This window comes from Galeopterus variegatus, unplaced genomic scaffold, assembly GCF_000696425.1.
Source record: "Galeopterus variegatus unplaced genomic scaffold, G_variegatus-3.0.2 Scaffold5056, whole genome shotgun sequence".
Lineage (NCBI taxonomy): Eukaryota > Metazoa > Chordata > Mammalia > Dermoptera > Cynocephalidae > Galeopterus > Galeopterus variegatus.
The window spans coordinates 93,076-112,894 of record NW_007731167.1 but is presented as its reverse complement, the minus strand read 5'-3'; the positions used below and the strand labels follow the sequence as shown (position 1 = coordinate 112,894).

Genomic DNA, 19,819 nt, shown 5'->3' with positions numbered 1-19,819 from the left:
ACAGCAGGGCTGGCAGGGCCGGCACTTGCATCACGCGCCCTGACTCACCGCCGCCCGGGCGCGGGGAGGGTCGCTCGCTGGAGCTGCCGCGCGGGGTGGCCTCGGCGGGGCCAAGCTCTCCAGCGGCGACGAGCCGCGGGGCCAAGCCCTGCCTCGGTCACCCAGCGCTTGTGCCAGCGGTCGCCAGCTGCGGCTTGGGGTGGCCTCCGGGCACGGTTGCTCTGGCTGGGAGCCCAAGTTGGCCTGGCAGGGAAGGCGGTGGCCTCACAGGGCGAGAGGAGACCTATGGCGCTGCCTGGTGTATCAGCGCCCGGGCCCTGGCCGTGCCAAATTGGCCCCTCCGCCCTCTGAGGGCCAGCTGTGCAGGGGTTTGGGAATAATTTGGACAAGTGGTTTTTCATTTTATAAAGGGTGTATTTTACTCTTTCAGGAGCGTTTTGGTGCCCTTTGCGTCAATATTTGTTCTTTAGTTTCAACATCTTTAAGTGCACTAAAACCCTCCCTGTTAAATATTCTCCAGAAACGCAACCCTGGTCAGGACAGGAAATATTTTAGCGGCCTCGGTGGTCACCTTTTTACTCTGTGGCACTTCCCTGAAACCACTTGGAAAGACACCTACCAATTGTTTATGATGCAATTTTATTTCAAAGCCATATTGGAATTTTGTTTTCAAAACAGCCAAGGTGAGCTGGCTGAGGAGTGGACAAAGGAGGGAGTGAGCGGTATTCCACAAGGCCAATGGTTAATAGTCAACTGTCCACATGCTGGGACTAGTTAAGGTATTTTGCCCACCTAACGGCACGATTTACTGACCAGATTGCTTTTCTCTTTGCATTCAAAGTTAAAGAGCTCCACTAATCTCATCAAAGCAGTCGGAAGATGTAGCTTTTGACTGAATGAGGATTAATGATACAGCAAAGAAACATCTCTTCCTAAGATTCCTTCCATACAATATCAGTTGTATCTCCATGGCCCAAATTGGAAAGAACCAAGGTGAATTTGGATCATTTTGCTGCAACCAGACCCGAAATAAGAAGTGGGGAAGAGGAAGGTCGCCTCCAGAGAAATAAGTTGACTGTCCTTAGAACAGCCCTTTACATAGGTCACTGGGGCCACTGCTGAGCCCTCTGAGAAGACACCTGTGGCTTCCTTCAGCGTCCTGTAACTTTTTGCACTTCTGCCTGTCTGGTTTCTGCTTCCACTTTCCACCTCCCTTTCCACTCCTGCACCCGTCTGAGTCCCAGCTGTCCCTGGGGTTCCAATGATGCATTTAACTCCTTACTGCTCTGAGTTAGGAATGCCTGTTTCTGGCCAGCAAGCTAAGTAGGAGATCTTCTGGTTGTGCCAGTTTTGTCAAAGGATGTATGATTCCAGACAACTCAAATAAGGTCTGCTCCAGAGCCCCTCCTGCAGGAACCATGTATTTGGCCATATATGTGGTACCTCTCTATGTACCCTGGGTGGGAAGGGACTTTAGGACACCTCTCTATCCCCCATCCAGTGCTTGGATCCCCTCTTTGACATTCCACAAGAGAGGTCTTCCAGTTTCTGCTCCAATTCCTCCAGTGATGAAGGGCTCCGGGCTTAGCCCAGTTGCCTTCGGACAGAAAAGTTCTTCTGATACCCCCTGGCTTTTCAACCATTTCTCCTAGAACACATTCTGTTAGTCCTTGCAACACACTGTGTGTTGAATAAATGTAGGGGATTTCAACACATTTTTATGGTGATTGTTTTTGTGGCAACATGTTTTCACTTATTTTCTAGGTATTTAAAAGCTGATGTTACCATTCCTCCCCCTCCTCTTCCTTTTTCTGTCTGTCTGTCTTTCTGTATCTCTCTTCTCCCCCTTCCCCTCCTTCCCTCCCTCCCTCTTTTAATGATAAATTATGTAACTTGGTGTTCCAGATACCAGCAAAGAAAAAGTTTATTTTGGCGTTCTCTCTCAGATTGCTTCATGATTACAAATACGTGAATTCAGGTCAACTGATGTTTTTAAACTTCAGTGCTTTGAAATTTATCCTCATTAAAATAACTTTTTAAATATACATATACATAGGATTAGGATGTTTAAAGTTTGTTTTTCTTTGTACCTTTTTGTATTTTTCAAATTTTCAACAGTGAAAATATTTAATCAGAAAATGAAACAAATATTTTCTTCACAGTTTTCTTTCTTTTTTTTGTTATAAAACATAATCATTTAATGATCATCTATGAACTTGTTATCCAACCCAAGAACTAAAACATTTCTTTATTTCTTGCTTTTTTTCTATAAGTAAAATTATGTTTGAAATAACATCTTATGGATTGCATGTAAAGTACACAAAAGTTCATTTCCTTGCTATACATCATGGAAAGACAGACCATGTTTCATTCATCTTGGTATCCATTCCCTCTCTCCCAACTTCCCCACCAGATGTATCAAGGGATTTGCACATAGTCATTCTCGATCAATAAATATTGATTTAACTTCTTTTACTGAAATTAATCAGTTTATGTAAGCTTCATAAAACATTTATTTTAAAAGACCTGGCCAGAGGTCACCCTTTCTAATATATAATTTCTCAGGATTTAGCACTTTTAGCAGAGGTAGTTACTTGTCCTTTCAGCAAAAAATTTGCACTTCCCATTCATAATGTAGCGTTGAGGACGGTATCTGCCAGCCCCTGCCTCCCCTGCCCCAAAGCTCTTCCCAAAGTTTTATAAAGCCATAAACTGAAGTTCAAAGTTCCGGTCAATGGAATGTGCTATATGTCAGACCCAGACAGGGCTCACAAAAGCTGCCTGTTGAATCTTTCATGTGCCCTTTTTTCATCTCTCATCTGCTGCTGGTGGAGCCTCCATCAGCCTGGGTCCCCACTAGTGACTGACTTTATGTAAATGAGAAATAAAATTCCATTGTGTTAAACTACTGAGATTTGGGGGATTACCAGTAACAGAAGTTTTTACTCTAACACTGACAACAACAAACAAGTGACTAACTCCTCAAAAATATTGAACAATGTTTTGCAATAATTGAGAGAAGAGCTAAGGCAAGATATTTATGTTTTTACCCTCACAAAAATTAAGCATTTCCAACCAGCTCCATTTTATACAAAGTAATATTTACATCTACATCCCCACAAAGAGGCTAAGAAAAATGAAAAACAAAGAAATTGGGCAGCATTTATCTTCTGACTGCATTTAAAAGATGCCAAAATAATTGGCTGAGGAATGATACGTTTAGTTAGCCAGCCAATGTTTTTAGGTACAAAGAGTCAAACTAATTTTTTCTATAAGGTTTTTTCAATGGTCATAAAGACATCAGTCAATCTCATCAATTTAGATGGAAGTAATATAGGTCCCACCAACTGAATTGCCTCTGAGCTACCTGGTCATACCTATCAGTTAGGCACAGGCAGAGAAGTCTGGAGAGCACAGGTGCAGATCAAGAGCCCTTTACGGTTGGCTCTCAGGATGTGCTGGAAGTCCCTGAATATAGGGGTGACTTTCAGAGATGGATAATTGTAGGAACAGAGACTCTGACTAGGGTGGAGCTGAAGAGCAGGTTCAGTATAATGATCTGAAATGCACTAAGTGATGGATTTTGGACATGGCCTGCGCCATTGTGCACACAATAAGCTCCAGCACAAAATAGCCACTGGCCTTGTCTTCCACTCCAGCACCAAGCCCCTTCCCCTTCCTTTTAGAGAAGCCTCCTGACATAGAAACAACTTTCTGGCTTCTACATTGGCACAGTTCTCCACCCAGTTACATCAACCTAAGGTCCCTCCCCCCGTACATTTCTCACCCAACAGCTAATATAAACTCTCACAGTCCCATTGTTGCAGCTGTCCCGCATTTTCAGGGCAGCCCCGGGCTGTCCTCCAGTTTGAGTACAGCCCGGTAGGTTTCTTTCTTTAATGAAGCTTGAACAGTACTGGCATCTTGGCTCACTTTCTTTCACTATGTTAACCCAGGATAATGTTGTTAATTCTGTATTGGTGCTTCAACTTCATGTGCATGTTTTTGGGCTATTATATAAGCATAATTTCCTGAAGGAATTGTTAACTGCAGTGGAAAATTTAGCAACGATGGAAAGAAATATCGCATGAGCTCATTTATATAGAATACTACTGAGATATGTCACCTTGTTAAACAGAAAGTTTAAGGGAGTTAAACTATTCTTTGGTACATCTGTAGGTTTTTTAAAAGATTGCCTGGAATTTTTATTTAACTCATGTGTTAGTATTTAATATTTTATGATATTTATCTAGATTTTAAATTTCTTAAAGAAAGGGTCTTTATATATTCCTCTATGGCAGTTGGTATGATGTCTTGTTCATCTCATAGGTGTGCTTTTAATTTAATCATATTTAGACTAGTAGTTTTAGGGTAGGTTACTATCACTTACTAGCTGTGTGAGTTTGGGCAAGTTATTTAACTTCTCTTTGCTTCAATATCTCACCTGTAAAAGATGATAATCGTACCTACCTCATAAGATTATTTTAAAAATTAAATGAGATAATATGCATAACAATCTGCAGAGAGTGTCTGGCACAGAGTATATATTATATATGTAAAATATTCTTATTATCATTACCATGTGGCTTATATTTCTAAATAAAAAATTTATGTAAACAGAATGGAGTTTTCACACTGAGTTTCAAAGATGTTTTATCTAAATAAATTGAATGTCAGTGTCTATAGCATCTAAGATCTGTACTTTTTTCCTCATTCTCCCCACCAGTTAATACTCTATTAAAAACAAACAAACAAAGGGCCAAGCCTGTGGCACACTCGGGAGAGTGCGGCGCTGGGAGCCAGCGCTCCCGCCGCGGGTTCAGATCCTATATAGGGATGGCCGGGGCGCTCACTGGCTGAGCGCGGTGCGGCCGGTCTCAAAAAAAAAAAAAAAAGGACAAAAAAATAAGTAAGTAAAAACAAACAAGAAAAACCCAATCTATGCTTTAAATGAACTAGAAGTGCTGACATAAAAATTAAACAGTGAAGCTTAATAAAGTCAACAGTTATTTTGTAATGTTAAAAGTTCATTTAAGTGATTCGTTTGGTAATTTTTTATTTTAAAATATGACATTTTCTTAAATTGATTTTGTTTTTTCCACGACTAGGAGTGAATGGCCAGTAAGAGACACCGTAGGACCAACCGATAAGAGACATCTTGCCATCAGGGGCAGAAGCTCTGCAGAGGACCACCCAAGGAGGAGAGAAGTGGGAGTCATGGGACTCGGTCAAGGATGGGAGAGAAAGAAAAAGACATGTGTGTGTGTGCTGACAGGCAGGCTTCTAATATGTCCCATGGAAAATCTTTCCTTGATAAAAATGTCATTTGTCTTATTTCAGGTGGCTATAACGATGTACCCCAGACTGGGGGGCCAACAACAGAAATTTATTTCTCACAGTTCTGGGGGCTGGAAGTCCGAGGTAGGGTGCCAGCACGGTGGGCTCTGGTGAGGACCCTCTTCCTCCTGCAGGCTGCAGACTGCCATCTTCTCATCGTATCCCACGTGGTAGAAAGAGAACTAGAGTGCTCTCTGGGGTCCCTTTTATAAGGGCACTTAACCCCATTTATGAGGGCTCCACCCTCAGGACCTGATCACCTCCCAAGGGCCCCGCCTCCTAATGCCATCACCTTGGGGATTAGTATTTCAACAGACGAATTTGGGGGGGGGGCACATTCAGTCCATAATACTCAAATACTCAGAGTTGCCACCAGTGACCCCTTTTTTTTGCTTGCTTTTTCTTTCTTTCTTTCTTTTTTTTTTTTTTGGTGGCTGGCAGGTATGGGGATCCAAACCCTTGACCTTGGTGTTTTCAGCACCACGCTCCAACCAGCTGAGTTAACTGGCCAGCCTCTTGCTTCTTCTGACTAATCAATTGCCCAATCCTATCAATTGTCTCCAGATTGTGTCCCACATCTGCCCTTTACTTCTCCATTCCCAAGCACCTTCACCCATAGACTACGGAAATTGCCTTAAAAACATTGTTTATGAATGAATTTATTTATTATGTAAATTATTATATTCTTTATAGATACTTTAGAAAAATCAGGTAAGCAAAAAAGAAGAAAATAATTAATGTCTTGAATCCCACCCCTTTGAAATGAATACTGCCAACTTTTGGTGTATATACCTCTGTGTGTGTGTATGTGTGTGTATTAATGGAATCATACTGCAATACTATTTTGTAATTAACTGTGCATCATAAATACTTGTTCATGACATTAATAGACTTTAACAATGGTGTTATTATTACTGTACAGTTTTTTATTCTGTAGAAATAATGCCATTTATTCATTCACCTCCTGTTATTGAATATCTAGGCTATTTTTAGTCTCTTATAACCACGCTTATGATAAGCACCTTTGTAACTCTATGAATCACATATATTCTTAATTATTTCTGTAAGATAAATTTATAAAAGCAGAATTGTAGGGTCAAAGCCTATACACATTTTTAGGGTGTTTGATAATGAGCCAAATGCAATACAGCTTCTTAATCTGTATCCCAATGTCTAATACTTCTTTCTGACAGTTTATCTTGGTCAGTGCTACCAGATTAGGTTTGTAAAGAAGAACCTTAATAATGTCACTTCCCACTTGAAAAATTTTCCAAGATTCAAAATCCTCAGTCTATCCTTTGAGGTCCCTGTAATCTCAGCCCAGCCTGACTTTCCAGATTTATCTGTTCTCCCGAAATCACCCTGCACTTGAGCTGTTGCTTCTGCTGTTACCTCCACCTGGGCCTCTGTCCCATAACATCCTCCCTCTGGGATTCAGGAGGCCCCTCCATCTGAAACTGATGTGGCAGCATGGGGAGCAGAATGCTGAAGGGTCTCACACTAATGATTAATTGTTCCTCTCCAGAAGTGACATTTCTGCCCACAATCCATTGGCCAAAGTTAGTCATATGGCTGTACCGGGGGAGGAAGTGCAAAGAGTAATCTTCCCATATAACTGGGAGGAGAGAAGCAGCATGTAAGGGGCACATGAAGTCTCTACCGTGGTAGCTAGCACGGCGCTTTGCTTATAAAGGACAATCAGCAGATGTGTGTTGAAAGAGTGAGCAAATGAATGAATCTATGAGTAGTTATAAAAACGAATGCTGACTAAAAGAATATGTTTCTTTTTCAAATTAATTTTCATTTTTATAAGTAGGAGAAAATTACCATATGTGAGTATTTTGTTTTTCCTCTTAAGTATAAATCTGCATATGGAATACAAATATGTGTTTCTCTCTGGTTAGACGGATGGAACCAGAGAATTGTGAGCGCATCACATACTCTTGGGAGAAGAAGGAACTGTACCATTGTCACTCAAAATAACCAGGTAGAAGAAGTGTCCAAAACTGTGTTAGAAGATGATGGTCCGATGTGGGGTGGGGGTGACTTGATTGACAACACCTCTGCAGTGCTCTAATTAAATGAATAGGATGTTATGAAGTAAATAGTCACCTGAGGAGGACCTTCTTGAGACTAGACTTGGGCGTGACATAGGGAGGTGCAAGAAAATGTGTGGGGCCGGCCCGGTGGCGCACTAGATAGTGCGCCGCTTGGGAGGCGCGGTGGCGCTCCCGCCCAAGGGTTCGGATCCCACATACAGACCGGTTCCCGCTCACTGGTTGAGCGAGGCGCGGGAGCAACACTGAGGGTTGCAATCCCGTTGCCGGTCCCCGGTCCGGTACGGGGGCAACACTGAGGGTTGCGATCCGTTGCCGGACACGGAAAAAAGACAAAAGACAAAAAAAAAAAAAAAAAGAAAATGTGTGCACCTGATGACATAGGGAGGTACAAGAAAATGTGTGCACCTGATAAGATGCTTTGGGGCACCAGGAGAAGCTCAACCATGAGAAGTGGCTCAGCAAACACTGTGTGAGCTGCATTCCCCTGGGAAAACCATGTTCCAACGAAGAATCTCTCAATTAATGACCTAGAACCTGCGACCTAAATGGATCTCTTTTTCCTTTGTGACTAATAAAATTATTATCACTCTAGTGAGGTAATGCTTTAACTTTAGAGAATTAAATCAAACGCATAACGTAGCTATTTTTTAAGGAAACTTAAATGTCAGTGTAATAATTTTTAGAGTCACTGTAACATGTTATGTGTTTTTCATGTAAGAGAATTTATCATTTTAGGTTTGTGACTTTATTGAAATGCTTAAAAGACCTTGATTAAGTTTGAAAGCAGCATTTAAATATTCAAGACAACCGGTTCATGAAAAAAAAAAAAAAAAAAAAAAAAAAAAAAAAAAAAAAAAAGAAAATGTGTGCACCTGATGACATAGGGAGGTACAAGAAAATGTGTGCACCTGATAAGATGCTTTGGGGCACCAGGAGAAGCTCAACCATGAGAAGTGGCTCAGCAAACACTGTGTGAGCTGCATTCCCCTGGGAAAACCATGTTCCAACGAAGAATCTCTCAATTAATGACCAGAACCTGCGACCTAAATGGATCTCTTTTTCCTTTGTGACTAATAAAATTATTATCACTCTAGTGAGGTAATGCTTTAACTTTAGAGAATTAAATTAAATGCATAACGTAGCTATTTTTTAAGGAAACTTAAATGTCAGTGTAATAATTTTTAGAGTCACTGTAACATGTTATGTGTTTTTCATGTAAGAGAATTTATCATTTTAGGTTTGTGACTTTATTGAAATGCTTAAAAGACCTTGATTAAGTTTGAAAGCAGCATTTAAATATTCAAGACAACCGGTTCATGAAATGTGTAGTTTGACTTATTAGTTGCATAATAGTGTTTCAATATTTGGGGAAATGTGCTTAATAGAGGTAAAAGCTTAATAAACTGAACATTAAACAAAACTAAGTAGTGGTAAGTGTTCTTTCCATGCCAGTAGCCCCTGAGACATTAAGGATCCTAGCAACAGGCAAGACAGCTATTGTCTAGTAGAATAAATAGACTGTACCTTGGAGCAAAATGCATGATGTCTGGCTATTACTATTGACTGCAGAATTCAAACGAATATGCTTAGCAGAAAACCCAGTTAGCAACCACACGGGTTGTAATCACGTCTCTTGACAAAGGTTTTTGTTTAATTTGTGGCTTGATTAGGCTTTGATCATAGGCACATGTTTTGCTGTGTTCACCTCTTTAGTAATAAGCCCAAGGTTTGTTCCTTTAAAACACTTCCCAGGTCAAGCTTTCTAAAGTGAGGGAGATTGAGAGGTGGGGTTCTAATAGAAATGTAGGCCAAACAACCTGGTGATCAAAGGACTTTTAAGAACAGGAAAGATTAACACTTACTTTTGTTAACCTAAATAATAACAGAAGGAGGCTCTCTGAAAGCATAATGAGTTAAACTGGGACTAGAACATTGCCATGGCAACAGCATGCCATAGTCAACTATGTGTATATTCAAGGAGGCAAAGGAAGACACAGATTTTTAAAGGCAAAAGAGAAAAGGACACGTAATTTGTTTTTGAAACAGAGAACATTGGTTTCAGGGGCTTATTGCAGGAGTTGACACCAATTCATTAGTAAAAACTGTCAGGCAAGTGTTCTTTTGCATCTGGCTAACTGTCCTTATGACTCATTTAGCAAGTTACACAAGTTACAGATTGAAAAGTGCTTGGCAAAAGTTTTTGTTACGGGCATATGTGCTTAGAGAGTCTTTTTAATAGTTCTTATGATAGGCCTGTGTGCTTGAGGGCCCTCCCTTCTCAGGCTCCCAGCTTTATTTATTTTTTAAGAGTTTGTTAGAGTTTGACACATGTGACTCCATTTTGATTCTGACAACTTTCACGCTTTTATGTTGTATGATGCAAAACCCTTCTGTCACCCCAAATGTCCATTAAAGTTGTCGCATAAACAAGCAAACAAAAAACACCAGCACTTCTGAGGTCTAAATAGTCTCATTTCATATAGTTCTCATGCAAGAACAATTTGAATTGCCAATTGGTACCAACGTCATGTAATTAATGGATATGTCCGTGATTCTCCCTTGCTGCATACATTAGTCAATGGTCAGTTGTTCTTCTGGAAAAGACACTTCAACTTGCCACTTGCCGGCTGATCTAAGATGCTCTGAGGATTCTCTGAGGACTTACGAGCTAATAATGCTTAGGGATTTAGTGTCCTGAAGAACTCTTTAATCCTCTGCTTCCTGAATCCCACCCTAAGCCAGTGCCTTCTGTCACATCACAGCAGGCACAGGCAGTTTGAAAGCTTTGCTAAGCACCCATTCTGCTCGATATTTGGGGGTCCTGTGAGGTACCAGTTTGGGTTTCCTCAGTAATTTTGGCCAGTATGTGTCTCCTGTCACATCACAGCAGGCACAGGCAGTTTGAAAGCTTTGCTAAGCACCCATTCTGCTCGATCTTTGGGGGTCCTGTGAGGTACCAGTTTGGGTTTCCTCAGTAATTTTGGCCAGGATGTGTCTTCTTCTTGTTACTCTGCCACAGGTGATGCTCTGAGGGTCTTCCTTTCTGAACAACAGCAGTGAAGCAAGCCACACCATGGGTGAGATCAGCCAAGGTGCTGTGGAGCAATACCTCGAGGAGAACCCTCAGTTCGCCAAGGAGTACTTCAATAGGAAGCTGCGGGTGGAGACTCTGGGAGAAATCTTCAAGAACAGCCGGGTGGCGGTCCAGGCCAGCATGTCCTTCCCTGAGCTGACGCAGGTGGAGGAGTCAGCCGTGTGCTTGGAGCTGCTGCTGACTGGGCAGGAGGACGGGGGCAGCCCAGAGCTGGCGGCACACAAGGTCCTGCAGAGGCTGGCCCAGCTGCTGCACGCCGACCGCTGCAGCATGTTTGTGTGCCGGGCCCGCAACGGCACACCAGAGGTGGCTTCCAGGCTGCTGGATGTCACCCCCACCTCCAAGTTTGAGGACAATCTGGTGGGCCCTGATAAAGAAGTTGTGTTTCCATTGGACATCGGGATAGTGGGTTGGGTTGCTCACACAAAGAAGACCCTTAATGTCCCAGATGTGAAAAAGGTAGGTGGCCTTATGACAGTGGGGCAGATGTCTTGGCAGAGTGAGGGAGGCACTAGTGGGAAAGAGAGATGACGCCATCCTTATGGCATTGGTTCGGCTATAACCCAGGGAATGCAGGCCTCAGGGAAGAGGAGCATCCAGGCCTAGGAATGCCAGATTTAGCAAATAAAAAGACAAGATACCCAGTCAAACTTAAATTTTAGATACAGTGAACTTTTTTCTTTTTTTTTTAGTATAAGTATGTCCCATGCAACGTTTGGCATTTTATCAGGCAATCCAACTTGGGCTAGGTACATTTCACACCCACTGCCTAAAAGACAAGATACCCAGTCAAACTTAAATTTTAGATACAGTGAACTTTTTTCTTTTTTTTTTTTAGTATAAGTATGTCCCATGCAACGTTTGGCATTTTATCAGGCAATCCAACTTGGGCTAGGTACATTTCACACCCACTGCCTGTACCTTCTCCAGTGCTCTGGGGGCTTTCCTTCTGAATAACACCAGCAAGCAAGCCCCCGACAGGGAGATCAGCCACATGCCCAGGAGCCAAGACTTGCTAACTGTTCTCCCGGACTCTCATTCACAACCCTATGAGGACATTCAGTTCTTAGGGATGGATTGGCTCATAAATTGATTCTTTCATCTATAGACCAAGTGTGCAAAAAGAAAAAATGATACCACTTGAAAGTGATGTGTTTGCATCATTACAAATGTGAATTTAGGTGGTGAAGTGCAATTGACCGCCCCCCTGCCCCACATAACTCAGATCTATCCAGAATGAATTCCAGTCATGTAAAAGGGACATTTGGACCCTCCTGAGGATCAACAGCATACTGCACAGACACAAGGTATTGTAGTGCCTGTTATAAAAACAGAAAAATTAACTCTTCTTTTTTACCATTGCAAAATATATTCATTTTAGAAAAATTATAAAATACAGATAAACAAAAAGGAGAAAATGCTAATCACCCATAATCCCTCCACTCAGCAATAATCATGGGTACCAGCCTGGGGTGTCTCCTGGCAGCCCTTTCTCCGCGCATGTGTCCCATTATTATGATTTCCTATTAACAAAAGGGGAGAGATGGAGTTTGACAGAATGGAGTTGTATAGGGAGCAGCCCCTGAAATGCTGTCTGTGCAGGGGTCTATCACCAGATGTGAATAGGGGCAGCTGGAGCAGCAGGAAGATAATCCCCTAAATGCCTCCTGAAGCTGATTACAGGAGGAGGGTGGTGAAGACCCAGGAGGTGCAAAAGTTGTCAAATATTAGCAACACTTGGCAAACAACCAAGGGCTACCCCTCAGGGGCAATGGTTGGCGGTCCTCAGTCCTTTATGCCTCTTCCTTCAGCAAGTTTAAGCTAGTTTAAGTTTGCTTTTAAGGCCCACTGCAGCTGCTTCAGGTGACTAAACTGATGTGTGCCCTTAAGTCAAAGTTCTCTTGACACCAGCTGGAAGGCTAGGTCCCTACACCCTGAGACTTGCTCATGGGAAGATACTTCTCGACAGTCTCCAACCCAGCCCATCTCCAAAATGACTAGCACATCCAACTTAAGAAAGTTACATCCGAGAGCTTTTTTTCCAAAAATTTTTAAAAGAAGCGTTGGGTAAAATGATTTCAGCTGTGATACTTTAATGACACCACCCCAGTTCTCCATGTTGAGGAGAAAATAATAGAATGCAGCTGCTTAGAAGATGAGGCGGTTTTGGTCTGCAGCTGTCCACGGTGAGCGTCACTGCATGGACAGGGCAGGCAGTTCATGTGCAGGGGGTGTCTCTTCCTTCTCCCTTTCCTGAGGACTCCTGGCTGTTCTGGGTGGGACAGAGAAAGCTGTATTGAAGATAGATACCTTCCTGATCTCAGAGGGGAGACAAAGGCCTCATTTGCTTTCTATTTCTCCTGCTTCTAGACACTTTTTCCCCTTAGAGTAGTGCTTTTCAACTCTGGCTGTACATTAAACTCAGATTGGTAGCTTTTGCAAAAATATTCATGTCTGAGATTCTCAATAGTCCAATGACAGCACATTCTCAGTGGTTGGGATGCAGGCATTAGTATTTTTACAAAGTTCCCCAGGTGATTCTAATATGCAGCCAATGTTGAAAACCACCCGTCTATTGGGTGAGCAGATACAGGAGGAGGAAGTGAATTTCAAATCAACTGTGAATATTATGGATGGAAAGGCTTAGGAAGTCTTTAGCCCAACTCTGTCCTGCGGCAGACAGGATGGTGGGGTCACAGGAGCTGTATCTCCCCCGGAGTCCATGGCACATGTCAGTGAATAGAAGAGCTGGAGTCAAGGGCTCCCGCCCCTGTGTCTGGTGCTCTTTCCACCCTACCCCACATCCCTGCAGTTTCACTTTGCTATGGCTGCAGCAATGAAATCTGCAATGAGAAAGGAGGCCGAACCAAGGTTTCAAATGAAATTTCTGATGAATTCTACACCTGTCATTGCACTGGACAACTTATAAAGGATTTTCTCATTCTTAATCTTATTTGATTCTGACAAAGACCCTGTTGGGGCGGCAGGAACCATATTTTTATTTCCATCCTATATAGTAGGAATCTTCTCAAGGCCAGGCAGTCAGGATGTGCAGGTCTGGGACAATAACTGCACCACTGACTACACATGACTTTTCTCTGGTTAGCGTTGTGAGCGCAGATGAGCGAAAGACTTCTCACACCTAGGTAAAGATCAGAGCCAGATACTCCCCACGCTGGGGCGACCATGAGGGTGGTAACAGGAAAGCCACATGGCATAGGAAGAGGGTTTTGGCATCAGACTTGTACGCAGATCCAGGTCTTCAACCTAGTAACTGTGTGATGAATTGAGTTTCTGCACCTGAGAAATGTACATAAAGTGCCTGACCCATAGGAGATGCTCAGTAAGTGACAGCTATGATAATATTATCATTATGCCAGGAAGGCTGTGGGGACCGGGTATGGGTGGTGGAAAAAGGGTCAATGAGTATCGCCTGTTTTAAAACAAGCTAAAGGCAGGAAGACTTTCAACAACAGGAAACTGGGAGATATCCCCTTCAAGATAATTGTTTCTTTCTCTATTGGAAAAGCTGTCCGTTAACTAACTGTATGGGTGGTCCTGATTCTGACTGTGGTTTAAAAGAAAGCCATGGGAGAAGGTCGAAGTTTGCAATAATTAACTGGTGCTTATGCTCCTTTTTCCCCCTTGTCTCTCTTCCTTTACTTGATCTCACAAGTTAATGGTGTTTAATCAGGATTTAGAAATACTGAGATCCAGGAAGGGATCAGGCCTCCTGCTGCTCTAAACAATGTTCTCCAGTTGCCTTCAGGGGCTTCTTTGAAGAAGGGCCATGAAGGGACAGGATTTACTCAGAGAAACCTCACTAAGAATTGTTTGAGCTAGTGGAAATAAGAAATTAAAAAGCCTCGCCTTCCCTTCCCTGTAATTTGATGGATGGTTTATCCAGGGATTTCAGTTGCAATAATAAGCAAGCATTAAATTTTGAAACTTATAAGCCATTTTCTCAAAACAGCCGACAGAATTTAAGAACACTTCCTTATGCTTAGAATCTGGAATAAAATGGCATCACGTTCTGAAGCTGTAGAGTGAAATGTATTTGCAGAAAAATGCTGCCTGATTTCATCTCAGGGTGCGTGTTTGTGGTAGCATTTCGATTGTTCCTTCAGAACCCAGGATTGCTGTGTAAACAAAGATAATCACAATCTGTAATAGGTAGGAAGAAAACAGAATGTGAGCTGGCCTAGACAAGTAGTGGATTAAGGGAAAAAAATCTAACAAAGTCCAGAGACATCTTGTCCTGAGGGTGACGATGCTGCAGAAAGCAAAGAGAAGTAACAGATAAAGCGGTCAGGAAAGAAACATGGCTCTTGGTGGCTGGGGCAGAGTGCTGGCCCTCAGAGGAAGGGCGCTCCCAGGCATAGGAGGCCTACATCCAGCAAAGGGCATCTCATTTCTTCAGTGATTAGAATTGGTTGGAAAAGCTAAAACCAGAAGCAAAATGGTAATTGCAAAAGAGAACTACTTCTCATCCAGGAAGGCCCAAAAAAGTCCCAGGTTTCTTTTCTCGGTGTTTATTGAGCACCCACTGTGTGCCAGACACTTTTCCAAGTGCTCTACCAATACTGTGTTTTTCTGTTTCACATCAGACACTCCAGGCAGTAGATAGTGTCATCATCCCTAGTTTCAGATGAGAAAACTGGGACACAGAGGGTAAGTAACATGCTCAGGATCACACAGCTAGTAAATCGAGACCTGGTTTCAGCCGAGGAAGTCTGACTCCAGAACCTTCCTCACCATTACACAATGCTGCCTCCTAAATAAATGGCTGGTTTGTGTTTCCACTTTGGGAAAGGTATAGAAGAGATCTGGGGTAAGAAGCTGCATGTGATTGTCTTAGCATCCCACACATTTTCTCTGTGACTGGTGCTACCTCTAGGGATCCTCCATAGGAGTGACGCACCCATTGGGTTGAGCATCAGAATTATCTGGGGCACTTAAAAGTACAGATTCCACTTTAGATTACGATTCAGTGAGTCTGTATAAAGTCTTGGAATCTGCACACACTGGGTCAGTGGGAATATGAATTTCAACCTTTCACAAAAGTCATGTCTATAAATAAAAACAACTTATACCTGTTGATCCATCAGAAGGGATTTCCACTCTGGGAAACGTAAAAATAAAGGAATGATTAGTGCGGTGTGTTCGTAGTGGGGAAAACGATAAACAGACGGAATCAGTAGAGGACACTGGCGGGGTCTCAGAGCCTCCAGGGTGCAGCAGTGTGCACGAACGTCAGAGACGAGTTCACATCCACGCGCATCGGTCTCGAGGGAAGTCCACAAGGCATTGTTAAGTGATTCAAGTGTTATATAAAATTAGAAAAGGAAATGTTATGGGCTGGCCCAGTGGCGCACTGCTTGCTACAGTGCACCGCTTGGGAGCGCGGTAGCACTCCCGCTGAGGGTTCGGATCCCACATACAGACCGGTTCCCGCTCACTGGCTGAGCAAGGTGCGGGTGCAACGCCGAGGGTTGTGATCCCGTTGCCGGTCCCGGTCCGGTACGGGAACGACACTGAGGGTTGCGATCCGTTGCCGGTCACGAAAAAAGACAAAAGGGAAAAAAAAAAAAAAAAGAAAAGGAAATGTTATAAAAAATAGAAAATAAAAAGTTTTGTTCAAGCATAGAAAAAGGCATAGAAGGAGACATACCAAGTCGTTAACTCTAATTTCCTTCTATAGGTGAGATCGGAAGGACTTTAAGGGAATTATTTTTTCTTTATGTTATGTGCATGGGTTGACTGGTGTCAGGTGCATGGTTTACTTTTGTAATTTAAGAGAAGAGCTCTGTGAACTATGTTTGTGATCCCAGCCGGGCTCTCCTTCCTTGCACACACTTTCTGTCGGTTGTGACCCCGTGCCTACCCCGCCTCTTCCTAGCACCACACTTTCCACTGGGCTGTGACAGCACCTCTTTTCTCCTGGCCCAACCTCAGCCTGACCTAGATAGGCCATAGCTCAGGTGTGAAATGCTCATTCTGAAACAAGGGATTTCATTCTACGAAGTCATAGAATGGTTGGTGGTGTGGGAATGTTTGCTCAGGACCACTGTTCTGGGGCCCTGGTTATCTGTCAGTACAATTTGGATTAGAATGATCTGTCACCATTCCCAGAGCTACTGCTGCATGATCCTGTGCCACTTTGGCAAACTTGAATAATTTTTTTTTCAGAACAGCCATTTCTCTGACTTCATGGACAAGCAATCAGGCTACGTCACTAGGAACTTGCTGGCAACCCCAATTGTGATGGGCAAGGACGTTCTCGCTGTGGTTATGGCAGTTAACAAAGTAAACGCATCTGAATTTTCCAAACAGGATGAAGAGGTAAGGCTGACCCTGGGCATCCAGTCAGAGGCTCAGGAAATTTATTTGTTGCATAACTAAAGAAAAGATGTCACAGCCATAATTTGTTCTTTTCCATCTGTAGGTCTTTTCCAAATACCTCAACTTTGTTTCTGTCATCCTAAAACTTCATCATACCAACTACCTGTACAGTGTTGAATCCCGAAGAGGCCAGGTAAAAGGAAGGTGACATTACTTGCTCCGTGCTGACCTGTTCTGTCAAAGGGACCCTGGGGGACAAGCCCAGACCCCGTCTATCCCTTACGGGGGTTTAGGCTGCACGGAGCAGATCCCCCAACTTCAGTCGAGGTGTCCTGTCATGATTTCCCCCTCACTGTCCTCCCTGAGCCCTCCCCAACCCTCCATCTGTATGCACAGCTGGCTTGGCTTTCTCTGGTCTGTATCCTGGGTGGCCTTGGTTTCTTCCCCTATGAGATGGCGATGATAATTATAGCACCTACTTCACATAGTTTTCGTGACTATTAAACAGTCATCGGCTCTCACATAAAGCTCTTAGCAGTTCCCAGGTCATAGTAAAGGCATTGATTTGAGGAGCAAATCACTCCTCTGAAGTCTGTTGCTTCCAGAGGCAGAAGGAGAAATAACAGGATAGGAAGCCAGGATACCTGAGTCTGGCCCACTCTCTGGACCTGTTTCCTCATCAGTACAATGCAGGGATGGAGGCTGGGATGGAGAGCTTCCAGGGTTCCTTCCCATTCTAACTCTCCAGGGGAAGTTACCTCTGACTAGCTCAGGATGCACCAAAGGAGACATGTGGCTTTCTCTCCACGAGGACCAGCAGGATCCAGTGGGCCACCAGTGCTGGACCCTGTGCCCAGAGACTGTCTCTGCATCTAATTTTAGGGCACTTGCCCTTTGGAGCCAAAACATTTGGGCAATGGGGACCAATCATGGCTTCTCCCCCTTCATAAACCCACACCCTTGCAAAGATCTACTCATCATCCCACTTAGAGAATCTGAGTAGTTTGTTGGATGTATACATGTTTGACAATAGAATCACACTGTCTGGTGACATGTATTCATTTTATTTCAGGCACCTAATGGTTTCTTTTGGCTAATGCTCTGTCTCTCCATAATGTATTTTAACTGTTTTCTTTCTAATATCTACTTTCAGATCCTCATGTGGTCAGCCAATAAAGTGTTTGAGGAGCTCACAGATGTTGAGCGACAGTTTCACAAGGCGCTCTACACAGTCAGAACATATCTGAACTGCGAACGCTACTCCGTCGGACTGCTGGACATGACCAAGGAGAAGGTCCTCATTGCCTTTTGTCTCACCTAAAGTCACCTGTACAATATACACCACATGAAATGTGATCCTTAAAAAATGGATTCACTACGTAAATAATTAGTCATGGTAGATCACAAGATCAGAGGTACAAGTGTGCTTTTTGGAGCAAAAAAGATATAGGTTTGAATCTTGGCTTTTCCACTTCCTAGCTGTGTGTGTCCTCAGCAAGTCTTTTTTCTTTTTTGAATTAATTAATAGGCTTTCCTATTTAGAGCCGGTTAGGTTTACAGAAAAATTGAGCAGAAAGTACAGAGTTCCCATGTACACCTTCCTCCGCCCCTGCCTCTGTCCAACTCAGGTTTCTTCTACTGTTAACATCTTGCATTAGTGTGGTATTACAGAAAAATTGAGCAGAAAGTACAGAGTTCCCATGTACACCTTCCTCCGCCCCTGCCTCCGTCCAACTCAGGTTTCTTCTACTGTTAACATCTTGCATTAGTGTGGTGTGTTTGTTATAGTTGCTGAATCAAAACTTATACATAATTATTAAAGTCCAAAGTTTACATTAGGGTTTACTCTGTTTATTCGGGTTGCACAGTTCTATGAGTTTTGACAAATGCATAATGTCATATATCTGCTATTACAGTATCATACAGAATAGTTTCAGTGCCCTAAAAATCCTCTGTGTTCCACCTCTTCAACCCTCCTTCTCCCCCTCCAAGCCCCTTGCAACCACTGATTATTTTTACTATCTCTATACTTTTGCCTTTTCCAGAATGTCATAGTGTTGGAATTATACAGTGTGTAGCTTTTTTGGGCTGACTTCTTTCACTTATCAGTATGCATTTAAGTTTCCTTCATGTCTCTTCATGGCTTGATAGCTTATTTCTTTTTATCACTGAATAATATTTGATTCTACAGTAGTTTGTTTATCCATTTGTGTATCAAAGGATATCTTGGTGGCTTCTAATTTTTGGCGATTGTGAATAAAGCTGCTATAAACATTGTGTAAGTTTTTGTGTGTACATAAGTTTTCAATTAATTTTGGTAAATACCAAAAAGGGCAATCACTGGATCGCATGATAAGATCATGTTTATCTCTGTAAGAAACTGCCAGACTGTCTTCCAGCGTCACTGTACTGTTTGGCATGTACACCCACAATGAATGGGAGTTCCTGTTGCTCCACATTATCACCAGCAGTTGGTGATGTCGGTATTTTGGTTTTTAGCCATATTAACAGGTGTGTAGTGGTATCAGATTGTGGTTTTGATTTGCAATTCCATAGTGACTTATGATGTGGAGCATCTTTTCATATGCTTACTTCCTATTTGCATATCTCCTTTAGTGAGCTGTCTGTTCAGATCTTTTGCCCACTTTTTAATTGGGTTATTTTCTTATCTTTCAAATGGTTATTTGTATATTTTGGGTACAAGTCTTTTATCAAACGTGTTTTGAAAATATTTTCTTACAGTCTGTGGCTTATCTTTTCATTCTCCTAACAGTGTCTTTTGCAAAATAGAAGTTTTAAGTTTCAACAAGTCAAATTTTTAAATATTCTTTCTTTTCGGATTGTGCTTTTGGTGTTGTATCTAAAAAGTTTTGCCAAACTCAATTTCACCTAGATTTTCTCCTATGTTATTTTCTAGCATTTTTATGGTTTTGTGTTTTACATTTAGGTCTTGTCCATTTTGAGGTTTTGTGTGTGTGTGTGTGTG

General features: G+C 42.6%; 2 protein-coding genes across 2 annotated transcripts in view; one reads left to right on the top strand and one right to left on the bottom strand.

Moving 5' to 3' along the window:
* Positions 1 to 401, bottom strand: part of RBP4 (retinol binding protein 4, plasma) — a 9,178-nt gene extending 8,777 nt beyond the window's left edge. The window contains exon 1 of the mRNA XM_008588835.1: positions 49 to 401. Coding sequence (XP_008587057.1) covers positions 49 to 401 — 353 coding nt within the window. The remainder of the gene's footprint in view (positions 1 to 48) is intronic.
* Positions 402 to 10,470: 10,069 nt separating this feature from the next.
* PDE6C (phosphodiesterase 6C, cGMP-specific, cone, alpha prime) overlaps positions 10,471 to 19,819 on the top strand; it is a 52,080-nt gene continuing 42,731 nt past the window's right edge. Inside the window, exons 1-4 of the mRNA XM_008588834.1 lie at positions 10,471 to 10,950; positions 16,681 to 16,833; positions 16,937 to 17,026; positions 17,987 to 18,127. Coding sequence (XP_008587056.1) covers positions 10,471 to 10,950; positions 16,681 to 16,833; positions 16,937 to 17,026; positions 17,987 to 18,127 — 864 coding nt within the window. The remainder of the gene's footprint in view (positions 10,951 to 16,680; positions 16,834 to 16,936; positions 17,027 to 17,986; positions 18,128 to 19,819) is intronic.